The sequence below is a fragment of the Sebastes fasciatus genome, chromosome 6 (assembly GCF_043250625.1).
Source record: "Sebastes fasciatus isolate fSebFas1 chromosome 6, fSebFas1.pri, whole genome shotgun sequence".
NCBI lineage: Eukaryota > Metazoa > Chordata > Actinopteri > Perciformes > Sebastidae > Sebastes > Sebastes fasciatus.
Genome location: NC_133800.1, coordinates 15,875,207 through 15,895,762, shown reverse-complemented (window position 1 = coordinate 15,895,762; position 20,556 = coordinate 15,875,207). Strand labels below are relative to the sequence as shown.

The 20,556-nt window shown below is 42.8% G+C and overlaps 1 protein-coding gene and 1 long non-coding RNA gene across 6 annotated transcripts in view; one reads left to right on the top strand and one right to left on the bottom strand.

Annotated features, from left to right (window-relative positions):
• The window catches only part of LOC141769156 (uncharacterized), a 130,017-nt gene that overhangs the window by 105,013 nt on the left and 4,448 nt on the right, over positions 1–20,556 (top strand). The window lies entirely within an intron of this gene.
• Positions 1–20,556, bottom strand: part of smtnb (smoothelin b) — a 53,188-nt gene that overhangs the window by 29,059 nt on the left and 3,573 nt on the right. For all 5 annotated transcript variants that reach the window (XR_012594267.1, XM_074637923.1, XM_074637922.1 and 2 more), the window contains exons 2-5: positions 6,882–7,039; positions 5,171–5,249; positions 5,003–5,081; positions 3,261–3,340 (exon numbers count right to left, since the gene is read on the bottom strand). Coding sequence is in view for 4 of the 5 variants with exons in the window: in XM_074637923.1 (XP_074494024.1) it covers positions 3,261–3,340; positions 5,003–5,081; positions 5,171–5,249; positions 6,882–7,039 (396 nt within the window). In the remaining variant the exon portion in view is untranslated. The remainder of the gene's footprint in view (positions 1–3,260; positions 3,341–5,002; positions 5,082–5,170; positions 5,250–6,881; positions 7,040–20,556) is intronic.

Here is a 20,556-nt window from a genome sequence, read left to right as displayed (position 1 = left end):
TTGCAAACGCTGGGCTCGGTTTAAGACAGGTCTTGCAACATGTTTATGATGAGATCAGAGAGCAAACAAAACTCTGTCTGGAGCTGCAACACCCGCCTACCTGAGCTCTCCCAACACACCTAGATGGCATGCAAACCTGCAGCCTCAAAGAGACAATTTACAAGATTAAATTACTAAATACATTTAAAGTATTAAATATTGTTGTAGAATCCATATCAAGTTATGTTGCATTAATTCTGCATGTGTCAATGACCCAGTTACATCTCATGCATCATTAAGATGTCACCTACATCCTTAAGAGTTAAACTGTCAACTCAAACGAACAAAAATGATCTAACTCAGCAATAAACCAGTATGTACACAAACCTGAAAGGTAAACAGAGAGGCAGGTATGTCCCATTCTTCAGTCAGACAGAAACAAGCCCAGATTGATGAGGAAAGGTGTTTAAAAGAAAGATAAAGAAAGGAAGATGAATGGCCTTTCAGCGCATAAAAGAAGATAAAGACGGTCGGAGAGGAGCGTTTGGTCTGTGAGAAAAAAGTCAGTATGACATTTACCTTCTCTTCACTGACCCGGCTGCCTCTCTCTCTCTCTCTCTCTCTCTCTCTCTCTCTCTCTCTCTCTCTCTCTCTCTCTCTCTCTCTCTCTCTCAGCAGTAACCCTCTTGGAGTCAGGACGTCCGCTACTCTGCCGCTCTACTCCCTCAGCCACATCATACACACTTACACTCACACACACACACACACCACCACCAACACCACACACACACACACACACACACACACACACACACACACACACACATAATACCAACAAGCCACTCCCTTGACTTCCCCTCCCTCCCAGTCTGTCTCCAAAGGGACCTGACCCCCCCCCCCCCCCCCCCCCCCTCACCACCACACACACTCACACACACACACACACACACACACACGCACACACATTTCTTTCATGTTAAAGAGTCGCCTGGTTGACACATTAACTTCTGACACACTCCGTCTTAGTTTTGACCTATTTTTTTATTTCTCTATCTGCTACATTAAGACAAGTTGAGATATTTTACTGTAACAGAACCTCATTTTAATTATTGGATATTTTGCACTTTTTTATCCTTTTTCCTACTGACTTTTTTGTGCTACATACATATAATTAAAGTTTTTTTTTATAAGCTGTTATAGTATAGTTTCTCCGTGATGCCCAAAAGGAAACTTTTACTGTGCGTCATCTATCCGTTAGTGCCATTAAATACAGTCATTACCTTCTAATGGGTGTTTAATCCCCTAATTAAACACGCATATTATACTCCATATATCTTTGTCACTTGAGTTCTTGAGCTGGTGTTTGTTTCAGGCTGCTGTGAGTGTACACATATTGCGTGTGTTCATGTGTGTGTTTGGCTGCTGCGGAGGCCTATCTAGGACCTCCATCTGCCACGGGACAATTGCACGCAGCTCAAAGAGATCCGCTGCTGTGATGTGAGTGGAAGAAGCCCCGCTGCTGCTGGTGGATGTTGTTGTTTTTGGCCACGTCCCCATTCCAGCGCAGACTGGGCTGCTGAGGCACAGCTGGTGGGCTGCCTGTCTGTCTGTCTGTCCAAAACCCCCCCACCCCCCCCGGATCCATCACACCACCTGTAGCTCACAACTCCACCACCGTACAGCTCAGCTTTCTTACAGGAAGTGAGGTAAAAAGGGCTTGAATGTTAGAGCATCCTGAGACGCCGGCATGCTGTCATTGCATCACACACAAACTCACACAAAGGAATGCACACAAGCGAAGCACGGGCTGCAACAGACAATGGGACGGATACTAACAGCCTTTCAATTCTCCCCATTTACGTCACTGTGGCGGGAAAAAAACGGGTGCTTTCACATGAACCACCAGAACTACGATAATGCGAATGATTGTATTTTCCTTTAAAGCGTAAAGTTCCTCCACCTCCATCACTCAAAAGGCTTGAGCTACAACAACGGTGACCGCACACAGTAAGAATTAACTTTGTTTTCCTCCACAGAAATCTCATCCGCTGGAAACAGAGCATTCATCAGAAAACTGTGATCAAACACAGAAGATAAGATAACATCTGGCTCCCAGCAGACTCTCCCAAACAGTTAAGCCTTCACATCATGTTCGCTGCAGCAACCATATAATTTAATCTGTTATGCTGAAAAAGATAAAAAGTGGAGTTCAACTCTGAGTCTGTTATCATCCACTAGAGGGCTGAGAGAGACGTCTGAGGAGACACTTCAAGTGGATTCAGAAACGTGATTCAAAGGCCATCAAAATGCAATAAAACCATTAAAGTATTTGATCAAATCAGGTCAAATAAAATGAAAAGTCTTGAAAATCTTTGAACCTCTCACCTCTTTCACTCTAAAAATTAAATTTCAGTGTGCAACTGTCTCAAAGTGTTAAAGGTTGGGCTGTCCAGATACCATCTTTTGGGCTTTGAAGGTATTTGAAGCTGCACAGCGCAGGCTGACATGTTCTGCTATCTCCCCCGTTTCAGTGCCGCTACTGTACACACACACACCTCTACACGTAATAAACAGCGATATCTGTCTGAAAATAACTATGTTCAATATGAATAATTTGGGATTATTCCTTATTTCATGGGCTATGTGGGGATTTATACTTACACAGGCAATTTATATATACTGTATATACATATATATATATAAAAACGAAGCATTCGAATACTGATTTGGAGGTTGATTAACATGGCAATGGTCGAAGCTTCCAATCATTTGGGTCAGCCCTAGTTAAAAGCTGTACAGATAAATGTATACAAAATGAAAGTGTCTGGGAGACTGTTCCTGTTAAAAAACTATTCACTGCCTTCTCTAAACAGCAGTCTCAAAGTCAATTTAATCTTTCAAACCTGACTGAGGATGTAAAAAAACAAAAGCACATTCTTTGCTCCGTGGCAGCCAAAGTACGTGTTTTGTGTGTGTGCGAGTGGTGTAGCCACATTCATGACACAGTGTGTGACTTAAGTCACAATGCATGTTGTTGTTTGCTGCATTCTTCATTGTGGCAGCAGAGAAACCTCAGTGGTCGTTGTTGCCATGCGAACAAACTCTACACCCGCAAATTGGTCTGTGCTCGGCTCATTTTGGCAAATGGAAACTGACACGAGGGAGTGTTAGACTAGAGATAGTTTAGCCATCAGTTGTAATGTGACGTTCAGACTATATCAGCATAACATTTCTCGTCCCATAAGTGACTCTGATTGCTCTACTAACTCTGCTGTACTCACCCCAGTCCCCATGCTGCTCTGGGGCTCCACACTCTCAGGCTCCTGGCAGCAACCCGGAGCTTTACCCCGCTCCACAGTCCCTAAAAACACACACACACAGCAGTAGTACAATAATTAGAATAATGTAGGCGACTCATTATCCCATCTGATGTCAAACCTCTGGTCATTTGTGAAATTAGGAGAAGAGAAAACACAGAAGGGACACAAGCTGAGGTGACAGAGGACAAGATTATCTGAGGTGTGTCCTGACATGGCCCCATAGGAGGAGGCTTCAGAGTGACAGGGGCCTCACACAAACCAGACAGCGCTAAGGAATGACAGGAATCCACTATCTGATCCAGCATCATAGGTAGATCGGCCACAGTAACTATGCCGACCACAGTCGACCCGCTATCTCTCCCACAGGAAATATGCATACACATTAACACCAGGGATGCACCGATAACGATAACGATATCGGATATCGGGCCGATACTGACTCAAATAGCTGGATCGGGTATTTTCAATGAAATTCTGTGTTCATATACAGTATAGACTAGAATTTCAATTCCTGTTGAAGTTTTGACAATTTTTGCTGCATTAAAAAGGTTGATAAGGAATTGATAATTTTAAAGATTTTTTTACCAAGTTGCTGGTGTCTATGTATTTTTTGGTACATTTTGTTTTACAAAGTAAGGCCTGATGTTGCCTTACACTTTGGCTGCACAATTTAGAAAAAACATCAAATTGCAATTATTTTAACTGATATTGCAATTGCGATACGATTTGCGATATTAAAGTGAATGATCATTTTTACATAATTATTCTCATTTCTATTAAAATGATTATGGTGTGATTTTTGCAGGGATCTGTACCAAACAACGATGTTTTCTTAAGTCTGTAGAATATGATGTGTAGGTCAGGACATCTCTGCAGCACAACAATATTTAATTTAAAATGGTATTTTGACACACATTCCACCTTTAACAAATACTGCGCCTGCTTGCGAATTGAAAATTGCAGTAAGCCATATGGCAATTTTGATAACATTTTTATTAATTGTGCAGCCCTACCTTACACATAAAAGAATGGTCCCAGTCACTTCCACACAGTGAGGCATACAGCTTATTAATTAGATACTGGTATCGGATCGATAACCAAAGCCCAGCTATCAGTATCGTTATTGAAAAAGGCGGATTGCTGCATCCGTAAATGACACTATGTATTTATCCCCCAAGTTTCTTTAAAAATAATACAATTTTATTACATTAAAATGGAACTGGCAGTAAAGCAATGCTCAGTTAATCTTGTACCTGTAATTTCAGCGCCCTCATCAGGCCAATCAGTGCCTTCCTTTTTAACTAACAGAATTTGGTACCAAAACATCATATCCATAAATTTCATCTAGATTGAAGCAGGATATCATATTTAGAATATTGAGTCACATTTTTTTAAACTTTGGCATACAACGTCCTAATTTAATAAATCTTAAGGACTGATAGAACATAATTATGGCCTTTCAAACTCTTGACATTTTGAACTTTAAGTACATCTTTACAGCACCATCTTCCGACTTATCAGTTTAAGTGTGTGAGCTGCCACAACACAGTGACAAAACGAATCATCCTTAAATGTTTTGCTACAACCACACAGCTGGTGTCACATATGAGTTAAATATAATCTAATCAAAGTGTCATGTGGTATTATATTTAACAGACATGCAGACACAGCTTGACTCCATTTTATCAAGCAGCTGGACTCACCTTGCTGCTGTTCATCGCGGATTTGTCGGATGGCTGCTCTGATCATCTTCCTCTCCTCGTACTCGCTGGCGGCACGGAGCTTTGCACAAACACACCACAAAATCTCAGTGTAAACACGACAAGCATGTCAACACATTTCAGGATTTTTTTTTGCCTGTTAATACTCACCATTTTCGTGAGCTCATCGATGTCCTGGATTGATTGCAGTTTTCGTGACAGGACGTCCAAGTTGTCGCTGGATTCTGACCTGAGATAGAGAGACGGTGAAGTGGTTATAATGGTGCCCACTATGACTGACTATTAACTTGGGAAATCATAATATCTCAAAATATCCCAATACAAACAGTGTACTTCACTGACTCTCTCCTGAGGCCTCCTCTCTGTGCATGTGAAAGTCAGCAGAAGACAATACCAAGATAACACACAGTTTTCTTGGCTGGAAGAAAACCCATCAGAGGAAACGCTCCCAAATCGAGGGTGGAAAAAGTGATACTTGAAAGCAATGACACACAGCGCCTGAAAAAGGCTACTCTCATCCTCCCCTCTTTTCAGCCTCATATTTCTCTAATTCACTGCTCGCTTTTATGTTGGTTTCTATTACTCATACGCTCCTCCAGTTCTCTCATTATCTTCACTTTCCTCCAGTAGTTGATATTAAAGGATGTGTGGCACGTCGGAGTGAAATATTTCACATTCCTGCAGTGAGAGGCACGGGATAATGCAACGTTCAGACGGGGTTTGTGCGTGTGTGTGTGTGTGTGTGTGTAAGTGTGTAAGTGTGTAATATGTGTGTTTTAACATGTGCGGCGCACGTGCGTGCATTTGCTGCAGTAGGTAAGCTTTCTCTAGCAGCTTCAGTGAGGCTTTATTATTGCAATCCAAGTCTTCTGAGAGCAGCAGTGAAGGGAAATGATTAGGCCCGGCCACTAATTTAATCTTGATTAATTTAATCTTAATAGGATTCAGTGACAGAGAGAGTCCGACAGCAGAAGGTTGAGTATCCTCATCACATCCAATAAATCTTTGCTGCGCTCCAATCTCGGCATTATCAGTCGGTAATTAACACCTGTTACAAGACTCAGATCATCCTGACCTGCAGAGCTCATCTCATCCACATGGAGAAACTTCACAACATTAAAGCTTTAAGTTCCCACACTATTTCATTTGTGATTTTTTTTGTGATTTTTGTGACGTTTGTCTATATTGAATAGATTTTTGAATATCTTTACCATTTTTAATAAAAGTAACATGGTTTGATGAAAACTTACAGTATATTCCACTAAGTCTCTATAAAATACAAACGCTCACAATGTTTACAGTAAAACCAAGATTATCTTCTTCGTTAACTAAAGCCTGTTCATCCTGTTTCTCATTCAGTTTGCAAGCAAAAAAAGTGTTTATTGACAAAATGTCAAAGGTGGCATTAGTGCTGAGTTATCAGTTTATCCACAGTCCTCAAGCTGAATGATAGGAGCTGGGAATTGTGCATTACTGAACTGGAAAAAACACTGAGAAGGCTCCGATTAAACAAATAAAGACAAAAAAAATGAGCTGAGAAAAACTACTGGTAATGTGACATAAGGACACATTTTTAAAAGTGAAAGTATGCACTGTGAAATGTGCATACACAATGGAAAATGGAAAATTTACTGTGGTTTCACTTTTCTGTCCCCTATGATTTCCTGACTTGATTTTTCCAGACTTCAATCTTTTCCCACTGGAGTTGAAGAATGCTGCATCTGGAGTTTTGTGAGTGTTTTCTCAGCATCTCCAGTTCACCTGGACTGGTGCAGTTTGTCATTAGGACAGGTCTCTGTGTGAATGTGTGTGTGTGTGTGTGTGTGTGTGTGTGTCTGTGTGTGTGTGCGTGTGGTCTTACCTGTGCTGGTTCTCCTTGTCCTCCTGCTGTTTGAGGCGTGTGGGTCGAAATCTCTTGCTGGCCAGAGCGGCCTCCATGTCCTCGATCTCCCTCCTCCTCAACTCCCGGATGGCTGAACGGATGAGGCGTCTCTCGTCCAGATCCACGGTTCCATCCAGCTGCACGTACAACACAAAAAAGACAAACAAAAACAGGGCATGAAGACAAATGTAAGGGTTGAAAGTATGCTAACACTTGTCACTCTTATACTGCTATTATTGCATCTGTGAGTGAGTAGCCTACATGACCAGAAGCATGGACAGTACACAATTCTATAAGAATCCACTGCTACAGTAAAGGGTCACAGGCTTGTTCTCAGTGTAAGTACAGGGCGGTGAATAAGCAGAACCGTAGCGTAGAGTCGTAGTTACAGATTCTCTCAGTCACCATCTCTTGCCCTCTGTAATTAACGCTGTCAAACAAGGACAATAATGCATTTGTTTACAAGAAGGGGCAGACTGTGAGCCAATCTGCCCTGACACACAGATGTCCAGCCAGAGTATCAGAGAATGTTTTGTGATGTTTAGCCGTGGTAGCAGCGTGGCTCCAGGGATAGCAATGTTGGTCTGTCGGTTGACTGAAATATAACAACTATTGGATGGAATTTTTTACAGACATTTATAATCCCCAGGGGCTAGTTGCATAAACTTAGTTTAAGACTAGTCTTAGCCGTTGACTGGTCTTAGATGGTCAGGTTAGACTAGTCTAATTAAGCCTGTCTGTTGCATAAATATTAAGACTGACTTAATTTGAGGAAGGAAAGTGAGCCACCTCTCCCCCGGGCTAAGCCTGAGGTGAGAGCTTTGTTAATATGTATAACAACAATCTGTTAGAAAGTCAGTTCACTGTTTCAACTGTTTACCCATTACTTTTATCTAACTATTTCAGTTTACCCATTACTTTTAACTAACTTTAAGCTAATTATTTCAACTGTTTTTCCATTACTTTTAGTTAACGTTAACTACTTCAACTATTTATCCATAACTTTTTTAGATTCTTGTACCACATTCTTGAATTGTCATCTTGAATTAACATCTTTAACGGACGGACATTGGATTTATGCGGTTTACCTTTTCTATTATTTTCCCCCATGCTTGGTGTGGTGTCGCTGTAGCCGCCATTTTTTCTCTTCTGTGAAGGTCATATTTCACCCATAATGCATTGCGCGACAGGTTATTCTTACATTAGTCCCTCATGGGGAAGCTTTATGCAGCAGGTAAATTTAAGTGTCTATAGCAAGTCTGACTTAAAGTTATATTCAAGACAAAGACTAAGTCTTTTTTTTTTTTTTATTCCTACTGACTTTGGTGATCCCCTGACTTTTACTCTAGCACCAACAGCAGGTTGTCATTTGTGGTTCATCAGACAGCAAGCATTGTCATTGCGACCATGTTAGCATGCGGATGTGAAGTCACGCTGTGCCTAAGTTCAGCCTCACAGAGGCGCTATCATGGCTGTAGACTCTCTATTAGTCTTGTTAATAACGGCACCCTAACCAGAGTCACAGCTGACAGATAATAAACGTAAGTATCACTCAGGTGTGTGACATCCAGACAGTATTAGACTAAACAGCCCTGGCCTAGTTTTAAATGCGTGGTAGGGAGTTACAGGGTCAGCAGGCCCGATGAACGGCTTATCAATTGGTGATGACAAGTGATCTGACTTCACTAATGTGAAAAGACAAAACCACCTGAGCAAGGAGCAATGGACGAGAAACAGGCACGGCAACAGCTGGTGCTCGGCTATAAGAAAAACAGTGTGTTCAGCTCTACGGGTCGACCTACAGTATCGTCCAGGTGTCTTCTTCTCTGGCTGTAATTCTTCTTAGCTGAACAGTAGCCAGGCTGCAGGAGGCCCCAGAGACTCACATGTTGAAGTGGCTCACTTAAAACACTCACCGAGCCATTTCATCGCTCCGAGTGGTTATTAGTTAAAGGGTTTATTTTTTCGAGCAAAAGAAGAGTAATAGGAGTAAAAGCACGCCTGCAGACAGAAAGCTGGATGCTTCAATGTTAGCGACAGCCGTGAGCATGGGAAGGTAGTGGGAGCCCTCTCCTGTCATACGAGAGACAGATCTCTCTTTTGGTCGTCAGCGGGAACCTGTCAACACATGCAGAGATGAGCAGCTCCTGCTCCTCTAGCAGGCTTCTGTGATACACGTCACGCACAAACACACACTTTAAGGCTTCCTGCTGCACCAGTTAAAACCTGCAGAGTCAAGACACAAGCCTTTGTGTGCCAACTGGTTCCTCCTAGAGGGAGCTGGATGTGGTTGTTAAGCTAAGCCTTGCACCCTGGTGGGTTGAAAAGGGGGTTGATGTGCCCCCCCTGCTGGGCCTGGAGGAGGAAGAGGGGGGGTGTCTCACGAGAGATGAAGAGGGCCAGTGGTTTTGAGGTCTCGCTGTGGTTTGACAAAAAATGCAGCCCAAGCTGCACTCGCTCAGAGGGGCTCTCTTATGTACTATAATTTGTGGAAATCTAAAGTGCTGAGCCGACTGAAAATAATGGGTAAGAGTGCTCAGAAAAGGCAGGAAGAAAAGCATACGAGGACGGAGGAGAAGGATAAGAGGGGAAAGTAAAGCGGTGAACAAAGGATGACAAAGTGAAAAGGGAGAAAAATGAAAGGCCTCGGGTATGCCTAAAAATGGGCAGATGAGAGCTGGGTGGGAAAGGGCCAGGCCTCGTTCAGGTCATTCCTCACATTCCTGCTGACTCACAAGGAAAGAGATGGTCGTGAAATGTGACGATCAGGAACTGGAAGTTCGGGTCCAACCCAGCTGTGAGATGATTCAACGACCAGGAGTGTCAGAGTTTCAAGAGGAGAGAGGAAATGAGAACCCACTTGCTTATTTCTATTCTATCATTGTCCAGGGTTTTTTCTCACATGCCTACACACACACACACACACACACACACACACTAACCAAACACTCGAGGGAGCCGTCTGTTACCACACTGTCAAGCTTACTGCTGAATGAATGTCATGATGTGATTATACAGCCGGTACGCTGCCAAGTTTTCGGATTGACTGATTTATTTATTCATTATTGAGATATAACAGAGCAGCCTCGGGCCTGGGCCTCCACTCTAAAACAATAACTTCTGCTTGGCATTTCAAAACAGGCTGCCTTTTTGGCCTTTTTCTGTGCATATCAGTTTAAACGTAAAGCAAAATCACATGAGAAAATGTTCAACAGACAAGGACGACTCCTAAACTCGGAGCATGTGACAGACTGCAGAACTGTCCAAATCAGTTAGAGTAATATTTTTAAATACAAGCACAGGGAGGGGAGTTAAAATCAGTTAAATTCAACCGGCACCGGCTGGATCTGACTTTTCCTTTTTGAAAAGAGGAGAGTAAAAAGGTCGACCAATAACGTCCCTTCACAGCGAGGTAATGAGTGGGCGTCACCCAAGCAAATAAAACACACCTTAAACTTGGGTGCCTGCCAAAGAAAACTGAGTCAGACTGACCGTTAAAGCGCCAGACACGGAAACACACACTCATGTAGAGACAGAGTCCGTTTGACGAAACCTCCGCATGACAGTGGTCTTTACAGAGCGTCACTGTGTCAGTGGGAGTGGAGAGGGAAAAAAAAAATCAATGCAGTTACACAGTGACAGCACCTTACACCGCCGACTGTCCCAGAAGGCTTTTTTCAAACCAAGCCACAGACCTCTGGGTTACCAACTGTCACTCTGGCTCCAAACAACAACACCACTGTGACCCAGAGGGCTGCCATTTATACCCAGACAGAAAGCTCTTCACAATCCTACTGCTAACAGACGTATGAGTCAGAAATAACACATAACAAATATGTTTTACTGAACACGACGCCGTCATCGAGACGTCACCGAGCTGTCAGCACCTTGAATGATGGCGGAGGGGAAAGTCGCGTTACAGTCTGGTCTGCTGCACTACCTGAGGACTCATCGCTGGCACTGAGGAAGCTGCTATCACACCTGTCGGCCTCGGCGGAGTCACCTGACTCATATTTGTTAGGAACAGGATGGATGAGGTGGTTATGAGGAGACAATCCTGTTTAAAAATTGGGGCAACGCTTACAGATGATTGTCTTTCCATCTCTTTTCCCTCACTGATATAAACCAGAAAATGATTACCTTATTTGGCAGGAATCATACTGTGGTGAGGAGCAGGATACAAAGAAAAATGTGAATGTTTAATGTTTCACAAGCGAGCCTGCTAAGGCTCGTTAGTCGCTTTGAGTCACTTCCTGCCGAGCAGCAACTTTCTATGGAGTCAAAAACCTCAAACCTATATCCAAAGACATCCGACTGAAGCAGCTCAATCAATCACAGCCAATTAGAGAGTCGGTGGTTTAGCAGTAATCCCGACCAGCTGGTGACACACTCCTGAGGACAGCAACACCCTCTGAACTCATCTGCTGCACATGAAGGAAACGGATTTAAATATGATTTTTTAGGTTTGTGTGGTCGGTTTAATTTATTGCGACACACATGTGAACAGCCTCAGAAGTGGCAAAAAGTCAAGGTTCTTCAGGTGGTTAAAATACACTGAGCTACTATTTAGTGGCTCTGCCGTCCGCAGCTGAGCTGAACGCACACGCTGTAACAGCTACCTGTGGGTGCAGCACTGAAACAGGATTACGTTAAACCTGTGGGAGTGAAAAGACCACTTGTGCAAATAGAAAGAAAACGTTGTACAAGTTCAGATTTGTCTTAATTACACTCCTCTATTCTACTCCATTCATTACAACATGTATCCATTGCAACTGAAACATGGATATGTCTCTGTACGCTGGGCTGAATGGGAGCACATGTTAGTTTATTATTCATTTATAATAAATACTTTTTTGGTGAAGAAGTTGGCATTGACAGCCTGCTCATTTCCTATTTATTTACTACAGATATTTTGGGATTTAAATCATAATTTTGCCAGACTTTTTATAATTTCGGACAGTTTCAGAGTTATTTTTTTTTCTTCTATAGCTGCTTACATTACATGGCAGTCGGATTCTCACGATGTCTCGAGATCACGTGAGAATTACGTATCACGCGAAAAATCCATCTCGTCAGGCTTCAAGTAATGCAACAATGGCAGCTCCTGGAGACGTTAGCGTAGATGCTGCATTAGCATCAGTTGTGTCAGAACTGAAGAGTATTTCTTCATTGAAAGAAGAACAAAGAACGGCACTGAAGGCTTTTTATCGATGAAAAAGATGTTTCGCTCTTCTCCCGACTGGCTTCGGCAAGAGTTTGATTGACAGATGGTTCATCCAATCACCTGCCAAGTAGTTTTTGAAAGTGCCTGCCCTTTTCCAAACAGTTTCTAATGAAGGCTTCTCAGATGGTTCTGTGTAACAAACCATCTGGCGCGTCAGCTGCATGCATTTTGTGGAAAAACATGAAAAGATACCACAAAGAAAGATACATAAAAATATAACTTTGGTATAAATACTAAAACTCATGTATCACTTGCGACATGAGTATTGCAAAATTTCAAATACTCAGCCCTATGAGTGTCTCTCCAGTTGTGTTGCGGTTTACAAAGGTCAAGTCAAACGTGTGGACAACATCTCCCTTCACCCACCCAGCCCTGTCTGGGAGCACAACGACCCCTCAGGCCGAGTCCCGACCTTTTGACTCCCAGTGGGTGTGCTTGTGCTTACCTCATTTGCTGCTTTTGTGCTCAACGCTTTCTACTTTGTGAACTATGACGTGTCGAGCTATAATTCCCTGACACAAAGAAGTATGTATACTTTCTGCACGCGTGTGAGTCTACATGTGTGGGTGTGAGTGAGAGGTAGGGGGCTACCATGTGTTTGTGCATGAAATGACAGCTACAGTAATAATTTCCAGAGCAGACTGAAGGTTAGAGTGCAGCCAGGCAGCAGATCGGATCAGTGCTTTTAAACTCACTTGTGTCGAACCCACAAGTGAGTTTGCCCTTATAAGGACACACGGGACACTCCTGGTAGCAGAGCTGAAGTGGATTACCAGCTGCCACTGCTGAGGAAGCCGGACTGGACGTTGAGACAGGCACAAATAAACAAATCGAGAAAGACTGAAAGGGTGAGAAAGTTAAAAAATATTTGTATCACCCTGGAATTTCTTTATTGCCTTGCTTTGGGGCAAAACTCCAATCTGGAGCAGGTGAAAGCCTATAAATCATTTCTCACCACCTCAGCAAAACAATGCACGCACACCGTAGGCCAACACACCACACCCACACAAAAATGGGAATATAATTGGGGCACATGAGAGCCCAGCAAGGTATGGGAATCACAAGAGGGAGTTTCAGTCACCTCTGGGCTGAAAAATCAACAAAGAAGCAAACCAGATTCAAGGTTGAATTTCATTGTGCTGCAGCGCACACTGAGCCTTCATTGTCTCAAAGAAAGAGGGAGGGAGTACCTGTGAAATATACAAGCCAGGGAGAAAGAAAGATTACTGCACATGTGGCAATGTGCGCTTTGTGAGTGCGGCTACTACACGTGCGGGAAGGCTTAACCTTTATTAATAACCGGATGGTAGGACAGAGGCCCAGAGCAGACCTGGGAAATCAGTGTCCCCCTTTACACTTGAGGTAGCAGGCATAAAGAACAGACGCATGGAGGAATGCATATGGGTCAGAGGGGGGTATAGGCATCCGCTGTGTTCTGTAGGACTGTAATGATGCACTGAAGACAGACAGACAACTCACGTGTGCACGTTACAGACTCATAGTCTTTCATTAGTGCAGTGGGCTCCACGCGCCGATGGATTATTAAGCGCACACTTGATTGTGCACACGTTGTCAATATTTCAAGTTCTGTGGACTTCAAAGTAATTTCCAATCTTGCAGCATTGTTGCATATCTAACTACTCTATCTTATAATCGTCCACAGTAGAACAGATTTCTCTTGGGCTCGATCAGCCAGAAGTTTTGGTCCATTTCAGCTGTCTGGCTCCACACACTGACTGTGTCTCGCTTCAGGTCAGGTCACAGAAAGAGATCCAGGTCAGTTACAGCCCGGTCGGGATAAGTGTGCCCCACATTTGAGAGCTGGCTTCATCAAAAGGGTTTCATATCGGCAAACGTAGTCAAAAAATCTTTGTCAGTGGGCGTTTCACTCTGTGATTTTGGGTCAAATTGAGTTTGTTTGACATTTTTATGCACGTTTTTTGTTTTGCAATTGGTGCATTGGTTCTCCAAGTTGAGCTTGCTCCAAAATCACACCAATTTCCCCCCCAAAGAAGGATCTTTTTTCTTCACAACTCATCATACCTAATCATAGGAAACCCGCAGAGGAAGGGAGCCGTCCACAGTTTGTTAGTATCTCGGTGCTCATAAGCAGAAGATCTGATACAGTTTGACAGATTCCAGCAGGAAAGAGCCTTCCTAAATAAAGAGATGAAGACAACATTGGATCCTGCACTTCAGCTGGCCTTGTCCTGTGAGCTGACCCTGGTCAAGGCAAGAGCTAGTGCAGGATGAGTCTTCTCCAAATATGGGACGTCAACGGTAAAAACCAAAGCTCTTTTGGTTTGATGAGGAAAGAAGAGCCAGGAGGTGAGAGCGGTGTCCCATAGGAGGAAACGGAGGGAGGCTGCAGAGCACAAACAGTTTGTTCTAATAGATCCATGAGCGCCAGCCAACCTGACTCTGAAACTCCAGCATACCTATAACAACGGGAGTGAGAGTCGCACACTGACAGACAGACAAAACCAAACCAAATTTAACAGATCAGCTGTTATTATCTCAAGAATGCCACAACATTAACAACAGTGGTCTAGAAAGCAAAACATCAACATCCGCTGGATGATTTCTAGTAGATCTCAGGAAATGGCTCTTTCCTGAGGGAGTCAATATAGAAAACCACAGCGTTTCTACATTTCTCTCTATCTTCTTTTTCATCTGTTTTATTTTAAAAGCACCATCCTTTCCTAAGCTTGTGAAATGGGATACAGGTAGCTTTTTCTACTGGTTTAATTCAGTATGTGACTTGGCAGAAAACTTAAAACATTTCTGATCCTGCAGAGGGCTGCATGCAGTTTCCTGTATTTCTCTATAAAACAGAGCCACACCTTTATTCCAATAAAAAACCAAAGACTGCTCAAACTGTACCGAAGCCCTGCTATGGCACCTTACGAGTGAGAGTCTGTGTTTGGGCAAAACAAATGGGTGCTGAACGTCAAAGGCATTTTAATAGCATCTCTCCAATTACATGAGTCACAATGTTCTGTTCCCCTGAAACAAACAGTGTCCTCATGTCATCTAAAGTGGGCATTAACCAAGGTTCTGGTTTAAGTGCTATCATTTTGCACAAATGAAACACAGTATCTTCCATTTGGATCTTTAAATCCTAAATTTAATGAGTGATAAAAGTCATGCTCTTATTGGGATATAATAGATTAAGCATGGACTGAAACAGCAGCCACAAAGCAGATTGTACACATCTGGAAAGTGTTTCCTCTGAGTCTAAAACACCTGGAAAACAGGCTAAACAGCAGCTCGGGGTGTTTGTCACACACTAAAAACCTCTCAGCGCCTAAAGCATCCAAACTCTAGCAGGGATCTTCCTAGCCAGAGACGCCTGGTGGTAGTGAAGGAGACCACCTTCGTTCCCTTATCCAGACCTTTTCCATTTGGCACAATGATGACCCAGACAGATGGAGCTCAGTGACAGAAACCCTCTCTGCTGGATCACTTACCACACCAACGAAAATACCAGAGCAGCTCTGACAGCTGAGTCTGTCTCATATCTGATGCTTACGAAAATTGGTTCACCCCTCCATTTGTCAAGCTGTAACTCTTTGGCCACCCTCAGTAACCACAGGTTGGTTCTGCAGCTCATCACTGACTATGTTTTGACTAAACTTTCAAAGAGTACCCTGTGGAGGTTTTGACCACTAGTCGCGCTATGGAGCAATGTTTTACCAGTGGGTCCTCTTTTGGTTTGCATCATGCACACCAACGCTGATACACATGCACAGGGGCAATGCATAGACTATATAAGAAGTGGACGTAGTCACAGTGACGTCACCCATTGGTTTGAGGACTGCCGTTCTGAAGCCTTGAGTTTGGCATTTTGTCCGTCGCCATCTTGTTTTTTGCAACCAGAAGTGACACAAGAGGGCGGAGCTAAGTACAACCGAACGCTGAATAAGACATTTTTAGGCGACGAAAAATGTTACAATTAACTTTCATGAACTGAAAACACACTGTGAAAGGATTAAAGTTGCAAGACGGAAACATGGACAACTCCCAGACCGGACAACGCCGTTGTAGTGACCTGTCAATTACAAGATAGCCACGCCCTAAAGCATCCCCTGCTTTATGGTCTATTGACTCTAAATGGGACCATAATTTACTAAATGAACATCATGCTGTATTGAAGAAGACTTGAAACTAGCGATTGAGACCATAAACTCATGTTTACAATATTTACTGAGGTAATAAATCAAGTGAGAAGTAGGCTCATATTCTCATAGACTTGTATACAATCAAACTTCTTTTTGCAACCAGAGGAGTCGCCCCCTGCTGGATATTAGAAAGAATGCAAGTTTAAGGCACTTCTGCATTGGCTCCCCTACAGAAACGGAGGTAGCTCACTGGTTTGTATCATGCACTCCAACGGCGACACAGTGCACGGGGCGATGCGATTCACATCCTGCATCTGGTTTCACGCTTGTCCGCTGATCGACAGTTGGAGGTGGTAAAGTGCCAAGAAACGTAGAAATGTGGCAACAAAGTCAATGAAGAAGATTGCAAGCTAGCAAAAAATGGATGTAAACACTGCACAATTTCTAAGCATCATTAAAATGATAGTGAGCGACCTATAGGGGGCGCTAACTTTGGAAGTCATCGTATTGATGCACAATGTGTTTGATTGCCAATGACTGATTTCCATAAAACTGCAGGGAATTAAGCATCTCATTGGCCTGAGGGGGTGTTAACACATTTGTTCAATTATAGAGAATTAGTTATGATATTTTCAATGTGTTCCCTCACTACAGGACTGCATAATTCATAGACAAGGAGCATAAGAAGTAATATATATTGTTTACAACTTGAAACACTCATACACAGTCATGAAACTGTTAATTCATTTACTATAACAATGTAAATCACATTACCGCGCTGGCACAGGCTGTATCAACTTCTGTGAGGTTTGTTTGTTATACTAAGTGTTTAATTGTCACATTATTCTTAAAGGACTTTTTAAAATGACAAAACAGCGCCTGGTATCCCACTTATTAATGAAATACTGCTCCTCATATTCAAATGCCAGCTTACATTTAAAACTGACAAATCCTCTTTAATAAAGGATATGCGACACACTGAACTCTAGTTAAACTTTAAACGTGGAGTAAATGTTTGCTGAAATACATCTGAACTCTACTTACTAAGAGTTATTGTTCCTGAGCAACAAACTGCTTAAAGGCCACAGACCAAAAATAGACTTTCATATGCTCATCATCTCAAAGTTCACTGCTTTTCTTTTCTCATCCTTTCAGAGCCAAACATGGTTGGCTATTTATAGCAGTATCCAGTAACAAAAGTTTCCTGTTTAATCAAACAAACAAGTGACTTCTTATCTCTCTGCTCCCTGGCCGTGTATTTAGATATCCACTGTCAGACGCGGAAGTCAGCAGGCTGTGACTAAACTCATTACAGTCACTGCAGCAGTGTAGATAACTCATACTGTCTGTTTGGAAGCAAAACTTTCCTGAATGTTGAACTGTTCACAGCCGGTTTCTTCGCAACCTCCTCGCTGACACCTTTGAAACTAAATCATACAGGAAACGTGAAGGCCGTAAAAATACCTGTGAGAATGAGGACAGGCTCAGCAGAAAAAAAATCAGGTGTGCACTTTCAACGCTGTGCTTGTAGTTCTTCAGGAGGAAGAAACACTCAAACAAACATCCACTGAGGTCAAAGGCGGTTACGTTCACCAACTGCCAGCATAGACCCAGAAGCAGCAGGTGTTATCAATGGTCAGGAGCATAAAACACTTCAGGCTCTTTTCTTTTTAAGAGTGTGTGGAACAAAGAGCGGGGGAGCTGTATTCAAAGGAAGATCTCCTGCATGCAACAGCTTGTATCCGAAACACTCTGCAGCCTCTTTGAAGGCAGAAAAATGGTTTTCATGATTGTTGAGGTTAAGCCTTGCAGTATAATGCTCCTGCAGTTTAAGACTCTCTTGATATTTTACTTTTGGGGCTGTTACAATTTAAGATAATGTATTATGTTCTGATGTGTCTGACAAACTGTCCAAAACAAATACATTTTACTATGATGTATGACGAAGAGAAGCCTCAAATCTTCACATTTGAGAAGCTGAAGCCAGCAAAGTTTGGGCTAAAAAATGACTAAAGCAATTATTCCATTATCATAATAGTTGCCAATTAAAAAAATGAGGAGCGAAGACATTTTAAAACATACAGCCCCTGATGACATTTGCTTCAAGTGTAAGTGACAATATAAAAAAAACTGCATAACTACTGTTTATCCGAACATGTTCCAGACGACAGTTATATAATCCACCATCATTTTTCCGATTTATTTGATGAGTCTGACATTTTGGACCACGTCTCCGGGGGGTGAGGCGAAACCTGGGAGCCACAAAGCAAACCCATTCTTCCTCTCCGCCTGGAAACGTCAAGCTCCTGTCAACGCACAAAGGGCCCAGAGAGCCATAAAACGGAGGCCCAGGGGTCCCATATGTCACCGAGGCCGGACCACAGAGAGAAATCACCCTATTTTAAACATGTGTGAATACTTCTTGCTCACCGGGGAGAAAGGACAGTCACATGGCTGGCAAAATGAGTTACAAATCATTATGGGAGACATCCAGCATGTGAAATCAGCCCAGCAGGCGCCACTGAACGGAAATGTCTCCAAGTGGGCATGTCCATTAAAAAATGAAAAGGCAGACTTGAGCATGAGCAGACCAAAAAACATAAAAGACAAATCATATTTCATGCATATATTGACATTTGTGAGCTCGGAAGATGTCACATTTTGACTTTCCCTGCATTCTTCCAGTGATGCAGAGCAGTTAGAGGAGGTTCAGGGATAATTAGAAGGGAGATCTGACAGATGCTTGAGTCAAACCTTATTTTTAGCTTACGTTGGCAGGTGCACAGGTGCCACAACAACACCTGTAGACATGGCTCGTCCTGCAGGTTTGTCACATGCACACAGGAATCTATTGCCACACAGCAGATTCAGAGCTGTAACAACCGATAATCTGAGCTGGCAATCAGCCGATAAAATCTGTTTTTAAGTGACAGTGGTTTGGTTGGAAAGAGCTGTTTTTTCCGACTGGCCTCAGCAGCTTTTGTCTTTTTGTGTCCACCATTCAGACAGACGACCCGCAACAAACATCCTCTCCGACAGAAAACTGGGACACCAACTGATTATTTTTGTGGATATGTAAATAATTGTGGCGGCCAAGAGAAAAGAAAAATGCTTTTCCTCGTTGCCATGGAGGGGATTAAATGAGCAATATAAAAAGCAGCCAGGGCTTTGAATAGAAGTGTAGAGAAGGGATTAGTGGCGTTAGAGAGGCCGCCATATGACCTTCTGACTGTTTAGTTCATTAAGTGCAACGCAGGCCTGGAGTTTGTGTTTGTTATCCGTCTGTTGTTTAACAGAAGCTCCTCCACCCGACCGGTTCTACCGCCAGTTTAATTATGTCTGAATGTCCATCATCTTTTACTAGAGGCTTGTCTTAATTTACAAACTCCTCAACAATATAAAAACACCACAGAATAGGGTGTTAGGTTTAATAAAAAACTAAACACAAAAGGCTCCACTCATGTCTCTGTGGAGCTGAGTTTAAATCCCATCACATTCTCATCTGAGCAACAAGTTTAATCAGAGTTTGTTTCCTTTGAGTCCACTGTGGAAAATGCTGACACTCATCAGTGAAAATGTGGGATCTCAGTGACCTTCTAGCTGGTGGTCACATGTGAAGGAGGGAAGCTGTGGGGAGGATGCTCGGCTCCATGAATCCGGCACTAAGAAGAGATCTAGTGTTTTTTTCTGCTGCTGCAGGTCTCTCTAGACAATGCTGGCATTTTTACAGCGAGGACACAAGCCACACGGGAAGATTCAGACAAAAGCTTGTTTTTTGTCTAATCATTTTATCAGAAATAAAATACTACTGAGATAAAGAGCCAGTGAAGGAAGTCCTCTGACTCACATGCATCTGTCAATCTGAAGCTCAATCGAACTATAAAGCGAGGAATCTGTCTGTCTGTGTGTCCGTCGCATATCTCAAGAACCGCTCATCCGATCCACTTCACACTTGGCAGCTGTATTGCTGGGGACCCAAGGGAGCAATTGTGTTGCAATTCGACCAGATAGTGGTGCTATAACAGCGAACTTTATGATTTGGCCTCTAACTTATGAACCGTAACTCTCAGAAACAAAATAATTTTTTTCTGGATCTTGTTGGTCCCGACCAAGCCCCCAGGAAGAGCATCGGACTTTGAAGCAAATTTTTGTAGTGGCCAAAAGGCGGTACTAAAACTTCCATGTCCATCACGTGATGTCATTAGTCCCAAAAAGACATTTTCCCATAGACTTACATTTAAAAAGAGACGTCTGTAAATCAGCTGATTTCTTCTTTTTTTTTTTAGGTAAATCAACTACCCAGTACGAA